Raw genomic sequence first — 16,194 nt, 5'->3', positions numbered from 1 at the left:
CTTCCTCATCCCTGGAATCATTCTCGTCAATTGTTTTTGCACCTTCTTGAATGCCTTCATATCTTTCCAAAAGTGCGGTGTTCAGAACTGGACACAATACTCCAGGTGACTCCGAACAAGTGTTTTATACATGTTTATCATAAGTTCTTTGTTTTTATACTCTATGCCCCTATTTATAAAGCCCAGGATCCCATATGCTTTATCAAGCACTTTCTCAGCCTGCCCTGCAACCTTCAATTTTTATTCCCAAGGACCCTCTGGTCTGACACCCCGTTAGAATTCTATCATTTAATTTATATGGTCTCTCCTTTTAGTTTCGGTGACTGCAGCTTTGATAGTAACGGAGGTGTGTGAACGGGCTTACTGCTGTGAAGTCAATTTCAGTGTAAGTTTAAAAGTGAATTCCCTTTTGTTTTCGGAGGACCAGGGGACTGCTGGGTAAGGAAAAAGGTATATATTTGTGTGGTGGCTGTACCCGAGACACTACACATGTAGTGTCTCCCATCCACCCTCCTCCTCTAACCAAAAAAAAGGACTCTGGTGTGTTGATAAGGTAAGCTTTTTATTTAGGAATTTCTGTCCGTTGGATTGCTAACCTAACAAGTTTTGACTTTTTGTTTTTGGTTTTTCAGTAGATTTGTTGGGAATTTGGAATAGTGGGAATGGAGGTTAAGGCAGTTGTATGTTCCTCCTGCAGAATGTGGGAGGTAAGGGTCGCCAAGAGTGTCCCTGCTGACTGCATCTGTGGGAAGTGCACCCAACTCCAGCTCCTCGAGAACCGCGTTAGGGAACTGGAGCTGGAGCTGGATGAACTTCGGATCATTCGGGAGGCGGAGGAGGTTATTGAGAGGAGTTATGGGGAGGTAGTCACACCTCAGGTAAAAGAAGTAGGTAGATGGGTTACCGTCAGGGGAAGGAGAGGGAACCAGCAGGCAGTGCAGGGATCCCCTGTGGCCGTTTCCCTCAACAACAGGTATACCGTTTTGGATACTGTTGCGGGGGACGACTTACCAGGGGTAAGCAATGGGGTACAGGTATCTGGCACAGAGTCTGTCCCTGTTGCTCAGAAGGGAAGGGGGAAGAGGAGCAGAACATTAGTCATTGGGGACTCCATAGTTAGGGGAACAGATAGGAGGTTCTGTGGGAACGAGAGAGACTCACGGTTGGTATGTTGCCTCCCAGGTGCCAGGGTTCGTGATGTCTCGGATCGTGTTTTTGGGATCCTTAAGGGGAGGGGGAGCAGCCCCAAGTCGTGGTCCACATGGGTACCAACGACATAGGTAGGAAGAGAGATGGGGATTTAAGACAGAAATTCAGGGAGCTAGGGTGGAAGCTTAGAGCGAGAACAAACAGAGTTGTTATCTCTGGGTTGTTGCCCGTGCCACGTGATAGCGAAGCGAGGAATAGGGAGAGAGAGGAGTTGAACACGTGGCTGCAGGGATGGTGCAGGAGGGAGGGTTTTGGTTTCCTGGATAATTGGGGCTCTTTCTGGGGTAGGTGGAACCTCCACAAACAGGATGGTCTTCACCTGAACCAGAGGGGTACCAATATCCTGGGGGGGGAGGTTTGCTAGTGCTCTTCGGGGGGGTTTAAACTAATTCAGCAGGGGAATGGGAACCTAAATTGTAGTGCCAGTGTACAGGATGTTGAGAGTAGTGAGGTCAGGGATATGGTTACAAGGACGCAAGAGGGCACTGGCAAGCAAGAACCTGGTTTAAAGTGTGTCTATTTCAACGCCAGGAGCATCCGGAATAAGGTGGGTGAGCTTGCAGCATGGGTTGGTACCTGGGATCTCGATGGAGTGGCCATTTCGGAGACATGGGTAGAGCAGGGGCAGGAATGGATGTTGCAGATTCCGGGATTTAGATGTTTCAGTAAGAACAGAGAAGATGGTAAAAGAGGGGGGGGGGGGGTGTGACATTGTTAATCAAGGAGAGTATTACAGCGACAGAAAGGACGTTTGAGGACTCGTCTACTGAGGTCGTATGGACCGAGGTTAGAAACAGGAGAGGTGAGGTTACCCTGTTGGGAGTCTTTTATAGACCTCCGAATAGTTCCAGGGATGTAGAGGAAAGGATAGCGAAGATGATTCTCGACAGGGGCGAGAGTAACAGGGTAGTTGTTATGGGGGACTTTAACTTTCCAAATATAGACTGGAAATACTATAGTTCGAGTACTTTAGATGGGTCAGTTTTTGTCCAGTGTGTGCAGGAGGGTTTTCTGACACAGTATGTGGACACGCCAACCAGGGGCGATGCCACATTGGATTTGGTACTGGGAAATGAACCCGGCCAGGTGTTAGATTTAGATGTAGGTGAGCACTTTGGTGATAGTGATCACAATTCGGTTAGGTTTACCTTAGCGATGGGCAGGGACAGGTATATACCGCAGGGCAAGAATTATAACTGGGGGAAAGGAAATTATGATACGATTAGGCAAGATTTAGGATGCGTAGGATGGGGAAGGAAACTGCAGGGGATGGGAACAATCGAAATGTGGAGCTTATTCAAGGAGCAGCTACTGTGTGTCCTTGATAAGTATGTACCTGTGAGGCAGGGAGGAAGTTGTCGTGCGAGTGAGCCGTGGTTTACTAAAGAAGTTGAAGCGCTTGTCAAGAGGAAGAAGAAGGCTTATGTTAGGATGAGACGTGATGGCTCAGTTAGGGCGCTTGAGAGCTACAAGCTAGCCAGGAAGGATCTAAAGGGAGAGCTAAGAAGAGCAAGGAGAGGACACGAGAAGTCATTGGTGGATCGGATCAGGGAAAACCCTAAGGCTTTCGCTAGGTATATCAGGAATAAAAGAATGACTAGAGTTAGATTAGGGCCAATCAAGGATAGTAGTGGGAAGTTGTGTGTGGAATCAGAGGAGATAGGGGAAGTGTTAAATGAATATTTTGCGTCAGTATTTACAGTAGAGAAAGAAAATGTTGTTGAGAATACTGAGATTCAGGCTACGAGGCTAGATGGGATAGAGGTTCACAAGGAGGAGGTGTTAGCAATTTTGGAAAGTGTGAAAATAGATAAGTCCCCTGGGCCAGATGGGATTTATCCTAGGATTCTCTGGGAAGCCAGGGAGGAGATTGCAGAGCCTTTGTCCTTGATCTTTATGTCGTCATTGTCGACAGGAATAGTGCCGGAAGACTGGAGGATAGCAAATGTTGTCCCCTTGTTCAAGAAGGGGAGTAGAGACAGCCCTGGTAATTATAGACCTGTGAGCCTTACTTCGGTTGTGGGTAAAATGTTGGAAAAGGTTATAAGAGACAGGATTTATAATCATCTTGAAAAGAATAAGTTCATTAGAGATAGTCAGCACGGTTTTGTGACGGGTAGGTCGTGCCTCACAAACCTTATTGAGTTTTTCGAGAAGGTGACCAAACAGGTGGATGAGGGTAAAGCAGTGGATGTGGTGTATATGGATTTCAGTAAGGCGTTTGATAAGGTTCCCCACGGTAGGCTATTGCAGAAAATACGGAAGTATGGGGTTGAAGGTGATTTAGAGCTTTGGATCAGAAATTGGCTAGCTGAAAGAAGACAGAGGGTGGTGGTTGATGGCAAATGTTCATCCTGGAGTTCAGTTACTAGTGGTGTACCGCAAGAATCTGTTTTGGGGCCACTGCTGTTTGTCATTTTTATAAATGACCTGGAAGAGGGTGTAGAAGGGTGGGTTAGTAAATTTGCAGATGACACTGAGGTCGGTGGAGTTGTGGATAGTGCCGAAGGATGTTGTAGTGTACAGAGGGACATAGATAGGCTGCAGAGCTGGGCTGAGAGATGGCAAATGGAGTTTAATGCGGAAAAGTGTGAGGTGATTCAACTTTGGAAGGAGTAACAGGAATGCAGAGTACTGGGCTAATGGGAAGATTCTTGGTAGTGTAGATGAACAGAGAGATCTTGGTGTCCAGGTGCATAAATCCCTGAAGGTTGCCACCCAGGTTAATAGAGCTGTTAAGAAGGCATATGGTGTGTTAGCTTTTATTAGTAGGGGGGTCGAGTTTCGGAGCCACGAGGTCATGCTGCAGCTGTACAAAACTCTGGTGAGACCGCACCTGGAGTATTGTGTGCAGTTCTGGTCACCGCATTATAGGAATGATGTGGAAGCTATGGAAAGGGTGCAGAGGAGATTTATTAGGATGTTGCCTGGTATGGAGGGAAGGTCTTATGAGGAAAGGCTGAGGGACTTGAGGTTGTTTTCGTTGGAGAGAAGGAGGAGGAGAAGTGACTTAATAGAGACATATAAGATAATCAGAGGGTTAGATAGGGTGGATAGTGAGCATCTTTTTCCTCGGATGGTGATGGCAAACACGAGGGGACATAGCTTCAAGTTGAGGGGTGATAGATATAGGACAGATGTGAGAGGTAGTTTCTTTACTCAGAGAGTAGTAAGGGCGTGGAACGCCCTGCCTGCAGCAGTAGTAGATTCGCCAACTTTAAGGGCATTTAAGTGGTCATTGGATAGACATATGGATGAAAATGGAATAGTGTAGGTCAGATGGTTTCACAGGTCGGCGCAACATCGAGGGCCGAAGGGCCTGTACTGCGCTGTAATGTTTCTAATTCTAATCTCATCTAATCCTCATTCTTCATACCAAAATGAATCATTTCACACTTTTCTGCATTAACTTTCATCTGCCACTTGTTTGCCCATTTCACTACCCTATACCCTCTTGAAGTTTATCACTATCATCCTCACAATTAACATTAATTCCAAGTTTTGTTTCATCCACAAATTTTGAAGTTGTGCCTGCATACCCAATCTAGGTCATAAATGTGTATCAACAAAAGCAGGGGTCCCAACAACAATCCCACTGTCTATTTCTGTCCCACTGAACATATTTCTTCTTAACTTGACTCTATGTTTCTCCCCTTGTCCAGTTTCTTCCAACTTACATCCGTGAATCTTCTGATGGCCTACACTATTGCAAAAACTTCCATGTTTCCTGGATGTAATTCTTCATTATGGAAGTCCAGTCTCTCTGCACCTCCATCACCCACAAGGACGGCTTGGGGCCACTCGGTCTCCTCCTTGAACAGAGACCCAACCAGTCCTCATCACCGCCACCCTCCTCCTCCCGACTGAACGCTTTCTCACATTGAATAACTTCTCCTGCAATTCTACTGGCTTCCTCGAAATGAACGGTGTTGCTATGGGTGCCTGTATGTGACCTAGTTATGCGTGTATTTTTGTGGGGGATCTGAACATTCCTTGTTTTAGTCCTACGCAGGCTCACTCCCCCAACTCTTTTTTCGGTACATTGATGACTGTTTCAGTGACATTTCCTGCTCTCGCCCCGAAATGGAAAACTTCATCAACTTCAGTTCCAATTTCCACCCTTCTCTCACCTTTGCACTGTCACATTTCCCTTCCCTTTCCCTACTTTCTGGGGTAGGCTGTCTAATAATGTTCATCACGAGTGCACCAACTCCCACAGCTAACTTGACTACACCTCCGCACACTCTGTCTCCTGCAAGGACTCCGTTCCATGCTCCCAGTTTCTCCATCTGTGTCACATCTGTTCAGAAGATGCCACGTTCCACAACAGCACTTCTAATATGCTTTCATTTTACCTCAACTGAGCATTCCCCTCCCCCCTCCCCCTACCCCATTATGGTTGACAGTTCCTTCATCCGTATCCACCCATTTCCTGCAGTTCTACTCTCACTGCTTCCCTTCCCTCCCAGAATTGGGATGGGTTTCCCCTTGTCCACCCTTTCCACACCATCAGCCTCTTGAACTACAGGCTCATCATCGGTAGTTTCCGACACCTCAATGGTGATGCTACTACCAAACAGGTCCTCTCCCTCTCGGCATTCAGAAGGGACTATTCTCCCTGTGGCATCCTGGTCTACTCGTCTATCACCCCTGACACCTCACTCCTTCCCATGGCACCTTCCCAAGCAATCACAGGAGGTATAGCATCTGCCCTTGTACCTCCTCGCTCACTGAGAATAGTGTAACTGTTAAATAGATATAAAGTACAGGGGATTTTAAGGATTGCAACAACAATTTAATTATAAATAAAATAAACGTGAGTTTAGTGGAATAGAGTAACAGTTTAGTTAGAAATGTGGAACAGGCAGATTTCGGGGATTGCAGTAGCTTTTTAATTAGCAAGTGCAACAGGGAGATTTAGGGGAGTACAGTAAATGTTTAATTCGAAATAGAGAACAGGGAGATTTAGGGGTGTACAGTAAATGTTTAATTCGAAATAGAGAACAGGGAGATTTAGGGGTGTACAGTAAATGTTTAATTCAAAATAGAGAACAGGGAGATTTAGGGGTGTACAGTAAATGTTTAATTCGAAATAGAGAACAGGGAGATTTAGGGGTGTACAGTAAATGTTTAATTCGAAATAGAGAACAGGGAGATTTAGGGGAGTACAGTAAATGTTTAATTCGAAATAGAGAACAGGGAGATTTTGGGGTGTACAGTAAATGTTTAATTCGAAATAGAGAACAGGGAGATTTAGGGGTGTACAGTAAATGTTTAATTCGAAATAGAGAACAGGGAGATTTAGGGGTGTACAGTAACTGTTTAATTCGAAATAGAGAACAGGGAGATTTAGGGGTGTGCAGTAAATGTTTAATTCGAAATCGAGAACAGGGAGATTTAGGGGTGTACAGTAAATGTTTAATTCGAAATAGAGAACAGGGAGATTTAGGGGTGTACAGTAAATGTTTAATTCGAAATAGAGAACAGGGAGATTTAGGGGTGTACAGTAAATGTTTAATTCGAAATAGAGAACAGGGAGATTTAGGGGATTACAGTAAATGTTTAATTGGAAATAGAGAACAGGGAGATTTAGGGGTGTACAGTAAATGTTTAATTCGAAATAGAGAACAGGGAGATTTAGGGGTGTACAGTAAATGTTTAATTCGAAATAGAGAACAGGGAGATTTAGGGGTGTACAGTAAATGTTTAATTCGAAATAGAGAACAGGGAGATTTAGGGGTGCACAGTAAATGTTTAATTCGAAATAGAGAACAGGGAGATTTAGGGGAGTACAGTAAATGTTTAATTCGAAATAGAGAACAGGGAGATTTAGGGGTGCACAGTAAATGTTTAATTCGAAATAGAGAACAGGGAGATTTAGGGGAGTACAGTAAATGTTTAATTCGAAATAGAGAACAGGGAGATTTAGGGGTGTACAGTAAATGTTTAATTCGAAATAGAGAACAGGGAGATTTAGGGGTGTACAGTAAATGTTTAATTCGAAATAGAGAACAGGGAGATTTAGGGGTGTACAGTAAATGTTTAATTCGAAATAGAGAACAGGGAGATTTAGGGGAGTACAGTAAATGTTTAATTCGAAATAGAGAACAGGGAGATTTAGGGGTGTACAGTAACTGTTTAATTCGAAATAGAGAACAGGGAGATTTAGGAAAACAGTATCTGTTTAATTAGAAATAATGAGCAAGGGAATTTAGCGAAGCATAATCACTGCTTAATTAGAAATAAACGACAGAGTAAGTTAGGAAAACATACTAACGGTTTAATAGAGAAATAGAGAACAGGAAAATTTAGTAGAGCACAGTAACTGTTCAGTTCAGAATTTTTGGAAGTTTAGAAATTGGGCGCATGTAACAGACACCATGTTTATCGAAGTAGGTGACAAGGGAACACAGATACTCTTCAATTACATGTAGAGGGCACGGAATGTCAGGGAAACACCTTAACTGTTTAATTAGAAATAAAGGTACTCAAGGGAACACAACAACTTTTTAATTAGGAACAGGGGGTGCAGTATCACAACCATATGGGAATGAAATTGATGTAGTAATGCAACAGTTAACTTCTTCATGCCTTTGCTTTCTATTTTGCGTGTTGATTTTGGATGATGTGAATGATGACATATCGGCTTCTCACGATTGTAGTTGGGTGGGAGTACATTGCTGATTGACAGAATCAATGGAATTACAGCCTCTGCCTGCTGCCTGGCTCTTGCTGCAATCCTGTTGATCGCCCGGATCCAGTTAAAATAGAATGTGTCCATTATGTGTATAAAAAAAACTGCTCGTAATTCACTGGCATTTTCCACAGAAGCTGGATATCAGCTGCATTGGTAGAGCCTGAGATCCACGGGGAAATGGAATTCCGTGGAGTTTGGCTTTTTGAATTTCTTAATGACGAGCAGCAAAAGTAATGGGTAAAGGGGGAATGTAATCAAAATTAATAAATGACGCCCATTCACATTTATAGTGCTGAGGTTATTGTTTGCATGATTTTTTCAATAAGCTTCCATGAACACTGAAGTGAGATATCATGTTTATTAAACACACAGTACACACAGTAATAGTACTTAAATACACAATTAAAATGTTAGATTACACTCACACACGGTGAAGATTGCGTGGGAATTCAAATGTTTTACCGTTCTGAGTTCATTATGATACTCATTACAAAAGGCCCGGTTTTTAAAATCATTTTCTCTCACTGCCTCTTCGTGACAATCCACACAATTCTGTGTTATGTAATGATACAAAGAATAACATTTACTTATTCTTTATCAATAGCGATTGTTTCCCTCACTGAGCCAGCTGTTCCTCTATATGCATAACAGATATTATAATCTCAGTTCATTATCTTACCGATAGTTTCACTTTTGATCTATCTAAATACCAAGTGAAACTTTGAATTCTTAGTTTTTTCCTTGTTTCTGTATCATTGCTTACAATTGCAAATTATGACGTCTGACATTTTTTTTCCTTTAAAGAACTAGTTATCAAACGATTAAAATTCTAGGAAAGTTGTGAATACAATGGCATGGCTTATGTAAAATGTCTTATTAATTCATCCTGAAAATGAACATTATAACCTGGTCCAACCGCTCAGTTGCGATTTAAATAGAGTTATACCTTCCTGTTTAACATAATAATATACAGAGAAATATTAGAGTATTTTCAGCCATCACTAAACAGCATGTCATCGGGATCATAGATCTATCTCGGTCCAATCATTTGCAAAGATCTCTATCAATTCGTTTTAAACAAGCTCTCACCATCCAGCGACACATTAACCATTTCGTGGAGTGGTTTTATCAGCCTTAGTGACCACGTTTTGGATTCATTCATCAGACCATCTTCATCATGAGATAAGCGATCAGATACATTCATCTCATTCTCCAGCACAAGCAAGGATAGAAGCATTTCCAACAGAAATCTGTCAATTCGCCATTTTAAATACAGTTTCCACACATTCATTAGCTTGTTCATTGAGATAAGTTTGATATATTTTGGTGAGGCTTGCCCAGATGGTTTCAGTTATGCAGGAATATGAAATGATAGTTAGAAGCAGAGTGTTCCTATTGAGGCACCTGTAAAGCACGGCCACAGATTGAAGGTTTAATGTAAGAGGTTCAGAAATAAGGGTAGGAGAGGTTTTCTTATATGGAGAGCTGTGAGTCTGTAGAATGAACGGAGGCAGAAATTATATTAATATTCAAGATTACATTGAAAAGTTGGTCAAATAAAAATAGGCAAAAGATACGTTGAGACAGAGATGGTAAAGTGATTGGAACTATTTGTCAGGGTGGAGGTTAAACGTCGACTAGGACTGATTGGGTAGAAGAGATTTTTCTCCTGTGGGAACATTCCAACATTTTGATGGCTAGTTGAGAGTCTAAATAAATATATATGAACATAACTCTCTAACGTCACATCAGCAAGTCAGGTTCCTATTGTTTCCAGCATTAGATACTTATTAGGAGACAGGAGCTCGTTCTATTGCACGAAGGACAAGGGACTGGGGGGGGGGGGGGGGAGAGGGAGGTGGGGTCGCTCTTGGGGTTATTCAGAGTCTGATGAGCAGACCAGAGCCTACAACATTCAAATCAAAATTAGATCAGAATTACAAAATGACTCTGACTGTAAGACTTTGCTTCTTCAATAAAGAAAAGGTTATCTGTTAATTAACCTGAGCCTGTCATTCCAGTAGCTGAGGTCGAGGGCAGATACCGCTGACAGCCAATGTTCTCTACATCACTGCTGAAGCTCAATCATCACTGTCCACTTTGAATCGGCATCGGGAGGTGATTTTGTTCATCCGGATAAAGATATCGACATCATACAGACAGCATGCAGTGAAAGAAATATGTTCTGAAAACTGTGCAGTTTCACAACAACAATCTGCGTTTGTCCTCGCAGAAAAACGGCCATTCTAAAATGAAACACCGCCTGGAATTATAACACATTTTAGGACAAGAAATGTTCGTTTGATTTGTTCTTTGTTTCACCAAATACCCTAAAGGTCCAAACAAATTTCACCATCATCTTTATCTCTTCCCTGAATTTAGTTTGTGTAGCTGCATAAATACATGTGTTTAAACAGGAACTCAAATACATGAGCATATATCCGGTTTCAGCGAAGATGTACTCAGGGGCTGTATAATCGCCCCGGTAATGTACTGTATCTGCTAGTCCGGTAGTTAAATAACTAATGATAGTTGTCAGCCACAGCACGATATAACTGACCGATACACTGAACAGTAAAATGATGGCTTTCCTTCTAGTTTCCATCTCTGGATCACTCTGGTTCTCGCTGCTGTGACCCCGCAATTCCCTGCGCGCTCTACTTGCAAAAACAATCTGTCTGACTGTCAAACAATTAAACAATAATATCAAAGAAAAAGGAATCCAAGCCGCTAAAATACTTTGTAACCAGGAGAACCCGACTCCTGCAGGCGATGAAAAAAATTCCTGTCTGGGCTGACAACCCCAATCAATATTGTTAAGTATTTTCTCAGATTGAAAGGCATAGAAAAATGGGACGCTGTGTAAAAAGACTAGAACAGAGACTGTTGCTATAGCCACAGCCGCATTTCTTACTGTGCAATACTTTGTTTTAAACCTTTGACAACAAATAGCTACAAATCTGTCAAATGTGAACAAGGTTGTAAACCACACGGACATATGCAGGCTGGTAGCACTGATGTAAATCATAAACTTACAAACGGCAGTATAGGACAGGAAGGAATGTAGGAAATGATATGTAAAAATGTGTCTAAGGATTATATGGAAAATCATGACCATTAGATCTGCTGCTGCCATCGCCACCATGTAGGCAGAGATACATTTGGAAAGACCACAATTTCCTCTGGCGAGAATCAGGATTGTCAGTAGGTTCGCTGCAATAAAAGGGAGAAGAAACAAGTGAGAGGCACATCAGATAAATCTCATAGCATACTGTGGATGTTGTTCAGATGTGTCCCTATTATTTTTATTAAATAATAAGAGTGAAGAGAGACCCTCACCATCGACAGCCAGGCAGTGATGTCTCCGCGAGGTGAGGATTGTATTTGGCCGATGTAACATTACTTATTAAGAGTTACAGGGCTACAAGTGATATTCAAACTAAACTTGTTTTTTTTTAAGAACTGAAATGGAACAAATATACATATATCTATACACACACGCAAAGAGGTCTTACTCTGCCGGATTCCACCCACAACTGACTGGGCATGTGTGACACGACATCACTTCCTCCGGTGACCTTCACTGACAGTTCCTACCGTCTTCCTAACGCAATCAGTTCTACAGGTTGTTCCACAACAGTCGATAATGTAAAACCAAAGTTATGAAATCAGTCATCTTCATCCATCTCTCCCGATTTAATTTCCATGACTATCGCCCCTGACACTGGATTGCGACTCCGTTCACTCCCTCTGGTTCAAGCCAAGGTGGGGTATCTCGCACGGAGAGTATAGTTAGAGGAAAAATCATTTTAAAGAGAAACTTTGGATGGTTCAATAGTTTATCCACATTCGGCAGTCAGTAAATAAATGGATTACCTTCCGTGCATCCAAATACATATTTCATTGCAGTGCTGAGCGCTAAAAGCATCCCGCCATGAGACTTGTACCATGTGATGCGCCGACCCAATTTTAAGAGTTACCACTGCCATCCCATGGAGCAGTAGATGGAATTTTACACTTAGTTTGTTTGATGTACTTGGAGAGGAGAATCTCGGGAACAGCAGAGGATGGCAATATAGCTGTCAATATAATTTCAAAATAACTACTGGTATGATATAGGTTCAAACAAAACATTCAGCTGATCTAAAATCAATCACATTGGGCTGAAACGCTGCGTTTTTTTTCTATTTATAATCTTTCTGATAGAGCTGCTGATATCAGAATGGGAGCGGGTAGATCCGCCAGGATTCTTTGCAGCCGAGGAGATGGAAGCGGCTCCCTGAATGGTAATTATTTCTCAAAATATCTTTCACCGTCCCCTGTTGTGTGGAGATGGCTGCAGTCGGTGGAATTTACAACTTTCGGTATAACATTACAAATGAGATTATTACTGTGGCTACTAAACAACAAGTCGTTTACTGATTACGAACTGTTAGAGTGGAGGGAAATCAGCCTCGCCCTCTCTCAGTATGGGGATGAAAGTTAATCTCCTCGTGCCCACAATCTTTCAATCAAAACAGCACCTCAGCGGCAGTGCAGACAGATCGGACTCCTGCTGATATTCAGCACCCTATCCTGGTGGACAAATGATTCTGTAATGAGGACATTATCGGAATCTGCTACATATTCATTAGTAATGGGATAGTCAACAGCTATTAGATAACAGGATACATTGACTTACCAGGGACACCAAAAGCTGCCAGAAAAGGATAGTAAATGTGCTTTATCTGTAGTATTGTTGGCAGTACCATTTTTGTTAGAATATTTGAATCCTGTTCGACCTTATAATTCCGAATCTAGTTCACTTCTGATCCGTTAACGCTTCCCTTTTAAAGAATAATTCGTGCTGCGTGAGACAATAATTAGCGTTAGTTACACTCACTTAACAAACAAGGCGATATTTCCCTCTTCAATACACCCGTGACACTAATGGAAATCTGTAGAGGTCTTTCTATGAAACTGCGCCGATTAAATTCAATAAACAGAAAGTAATCCCAGAGGCAGTTCTCTCCGGCGGGAACATTCCTCCCAGACTCTATCTGATGTCCGTGGAGCTTCACATTCAATCCTTGAAATCTTTATATAATACTAATGTCCCCGTACAATTCTCTCCAACATTACCAATGTTATTAACAATTTAACATCACTGGTATTGACCCTACTCCAACGTTAGTGGTGGTGACTCTAATCTAGCATTTCTGGTATTGATCTTACTCGAATATCCCTGGTACTTATCCAACTCTGAGCAATACATGTAGCGACTCTCATTTAGCCTTCCCGGTATTGACCTCACTCGAACATTGCTGGTGGTGATTCTAAACTAACATGACTGATATTGACCTCACGCTAACATTGCTGGTAGTGATTCGAATCTAACATTACCAGTATTGACTTTACTCTCGCAATACTGGTGGTGATTATAAGTGAACAGACCTGGTACGGACCTTATTGCAACATTACTGAACACAACTCCACTCTAACATCAATGGTGGTTATTCTAGCCTAATCTACTGGCGTTGGCCCGATTTTAACGTTACTGTTGCTCACTTTTCACGGACATTACTGTTGCTGACCCAACTGTAACGTTACTGTATGTAACTGTACTTTAACATTACTGATGGTGAAACGAAAACAGAAAATGCTGGAAATAATCAGCAGGTCAGGCATCATCTGTGGAGAGAAAAACAGTTAACGTTTCAGGTCTGTGTAACCTTTAATCAGAATTGGTGATGATCTTCCACTAACGGTACTGCTTGTGATCCCTATACTACTATTAATGATAGTAATCCCAAAGTAGCATGAGTGCTGGTGCCAAATGTGTAACAATACTGGTGGTGAACCTACTCTAACATTATTGGTGGTGACCTGATTATTACATTACTGTGTGTAATTGCACTGGAACATTATTAATGCTTATTCGGTTTTCCACCATATACATGGTGACTCTGCTGCTGGTTATTCTTCAGACCTCCTGATGTGTCATCTGCACTGACCACATCCTACACTCCACTCCTACGGCACTCACTTCCTCGCCCTCTACAATTAATGTTTCTGGTTGAGCATGGTTGTTCCCAATTTGCTATTGTGTTCATCTCTGTGTTTCGTTTCTGACCCACGTTTTCTCCATTGGAGGGGCAGCCGAGCACTGCATCCATATTATCACCCAACAATGATGCGAATTACTCATCACCATTCAATATAAAATTGTGACTTCACTAGTAATGTTAGAATAACGAACTACCAACAACGTTAGTGTAGGATCACCATCAGTAATGCTAGAGTCAGGTCACCAAAATATTATTTGTGTAGGTTCACCAGCAGTAATGTTTCCAGATTGATTATCACCAGTATTGTTAGAGGAGGGTCAACACCAGTAATGTAAGGGTAGTCTCACTACTCATAACGTTACAGTAGAGTAACCAACAGTAAAGTCGTAACGGCACAGACACCAGTAAAATTATCACCCATAGTGTTAGCGTAAAATGACCACTAGTAACAGTAGAGTCGGGACACTACCAGTTATGCTGAGGAAGAACTATTGCATTTAATGCTAGATTAATTGTCACCACATATAATGGTCGTGTAAAGATCACCAACAATAATGTTAGACTAACATCACCTCCAGTCGTGTTCGAGCAGGGACGCTATTCTTAATATTTCTGCTGAATTGCTAACAGTGAATTTAGTAACGCAACAAGCACCAGTAATGTTAGAAGCAGGGTCTCCATCAAAAACTGTTAGTGTAAGTCAGCAATGTAAGGGTAGACGCACCAGAGAAGTTGTTAGTGCCAAGAATGACACCATTTAAGTCTGAGTCATGTCATCGCCCATAATGATAGAGTATGGTGACCACCTATAATGTTAGACAGTTGCCACCATTAACATTAGAGTTGAGTTGCCACGAGTAATGTTAGACTTCGTGAGCTGCAATACAAATAAGGTGCACACTGCTGCCACTGTGCATCGGTTGTGAAGGGAGTGAATGTTTGTGGATGGGGAGCCAATCATGTGGGCTACTTTGTCCTGGATGGTGTTGAGCTTCTTAAATGTTGTTGGTGCTACACACATCTAGGCTAGTGGAGAGTATACCATCACATTCCTGACTTGATCTTGTAGATGGTGGACAGACTTTGGGGAGTCAGGAGGTGAGTTACTCGTCGAAGGATTCCTAGCCTCTGACCTGCTTTTGTAGCCATGGTATTTATGTGGCTACTCCAATTCACTTTCTAGTCAGTGGTCACCCCCAGAATGCTGACAGTGGGGGATTACGCAATGTTAATGCCATTGAATGTCAAGGGGAGATAGTTAGATTCTCTCTTGTTGGAGATGGTAATTGTCTGTCACTTGTGTGGCACGGATGTTATATGCCACTTATCAGTCCAAGCCTAGATTTTGTCCAGGTCTTACTGCATTTCTATGTGGACTGTTTCAGTATCTAAGGAGTCGCAAAAAGTGTTGAACATTGTGCAATCATCAGCGAACATCCCCACTTCTGACCTTATGATTGAAGGAAGGTCATTGATGAAGCACCTGAAGATGGTTGGGCCGAGGACATTACCCTGAGGAACTCCTGCAGTGATGTCCTGGAGCTGAGATGATTGAACGCCAAGGTTAAAAAGATAGGCAGGGTGGTAGGGGCTGGAGGAAGTTACAGAAAAAAATGCACATTGGATGGGTTGGAGGAGGTTACAGAGATAGGGTGAAATGTAGGGTCTGGGGGAAGTCACACAGATAGGGACTAATGTATCAACTGGAGGATGTTACAGAGGTTAGGTGAGTTGTAGGGCTTGAGGAGGTTAAAAACATGGGGGGGGGGGAGGGTAGGCGAGGCCTCGGAGGGTTTTGAATACAAGGATGAATATTTTAAAATTGAGATGTTGTTGGACCAGGCGTGAATGTCTGTTAGTGAAGGCGGGGAGATGGGTGAACATGACCTGCTGCGAGGTAGGACATAGCGGAAGCAGAAAGTTGGAAAATGGGGGGCCAGTCAGGAGAAAGCTGGATTTGACAAGTTTGGAGATAACAAAGGCAGAGATGAGGATTTCAGCAGCAGATGAGCTGAGGCAAAGGAGGCGACGGGCAATATTCACCCACCAGCAAACACTGAGTGGCACTGTGAGATTTAGACTGCACATGAACCCATTAAATAATCATATGTACAGACTCACAGATCTTGATTGCATACTGAAGAATAATTTTCCATTCATCAGTGTCTGTGAAAAACATTAAATAAATAATATTCATCTGTTATCGCATTTTTGTACTCTGTTCCTGAGCTGTGCTGAACC

The 16,194-nt window shown here is 42.4% G+C and overlaps 1 protein-coding gene across 1 annotated transcript; it reads right to left on the bottom strand.

Annotated features, from left to right (window-relative positions):
* Positions 1–9,782: 9,782 nt before the first annotated feature.
* LOC137364424 (probable G-protein coupled receptor 139) lies at positions 9,783–12,657 on the bottom strand. The gene is made up of 3 exons (XM_068027645.1): positions 12,588–12,657; positions 10,236–11,119; positions 9,783–9,812 (listed from the first exon to the last, which is right to left on the bottom strand). Exons 1-3 carry the CDS (start codon positions 12,655–12,657, stop codon positions 9,783–9,785), a joined length of 984 nt encoding a protein of 327 aa, XP_067883746.1.
* Between the last annotated feature and the right edge of the window lie 3,537 nt (positions 12,658–16,194).

The sequence above is a fragment of the Heterodontus francisci genome, unplaced genomic scaffold (assembly GCF_036365525.1).
Source record: "Heterodontus francisci isolate sHetFra1 unplaced genomic scaffold, sHetFra1.hap1 HAP1_SCAFFOLD_1119, whole genome shotgun sequence".
Lineage (NCBI taxonomy): Eukaryota > Metazoa > Chordata > Chondrichthyes > Heterodontiformes > Heterodontidae > Heterodontus > Heterodontus francisci.
This window is presented reverse-complemented; position numbering and strand designations above follow the sequence as displayed.

Coding starts and splice junctions, on each gene's coding strand:
- LOC137364424 (XM_068027645.1), bottom strand. CDS start 12,657: ATGGTACTGCCAACAATACTACAGATAAAGCACATTTACTATCCTTTT. Junction 11,120..12,587: donor GGCAGCTTTTGGTGTCCCTG/GTAAGTCAATGT, acceptor CTTTTATTGCAG/CGAACCTACTGACAATCCTG. Junction 9,813..10,235: donor AATTTGTTTGGACCTTTAGG/GTATTTGGTGAA, acceptor TGAATGTTGTAG/GCTCTGGTCTGCTCATCAGA.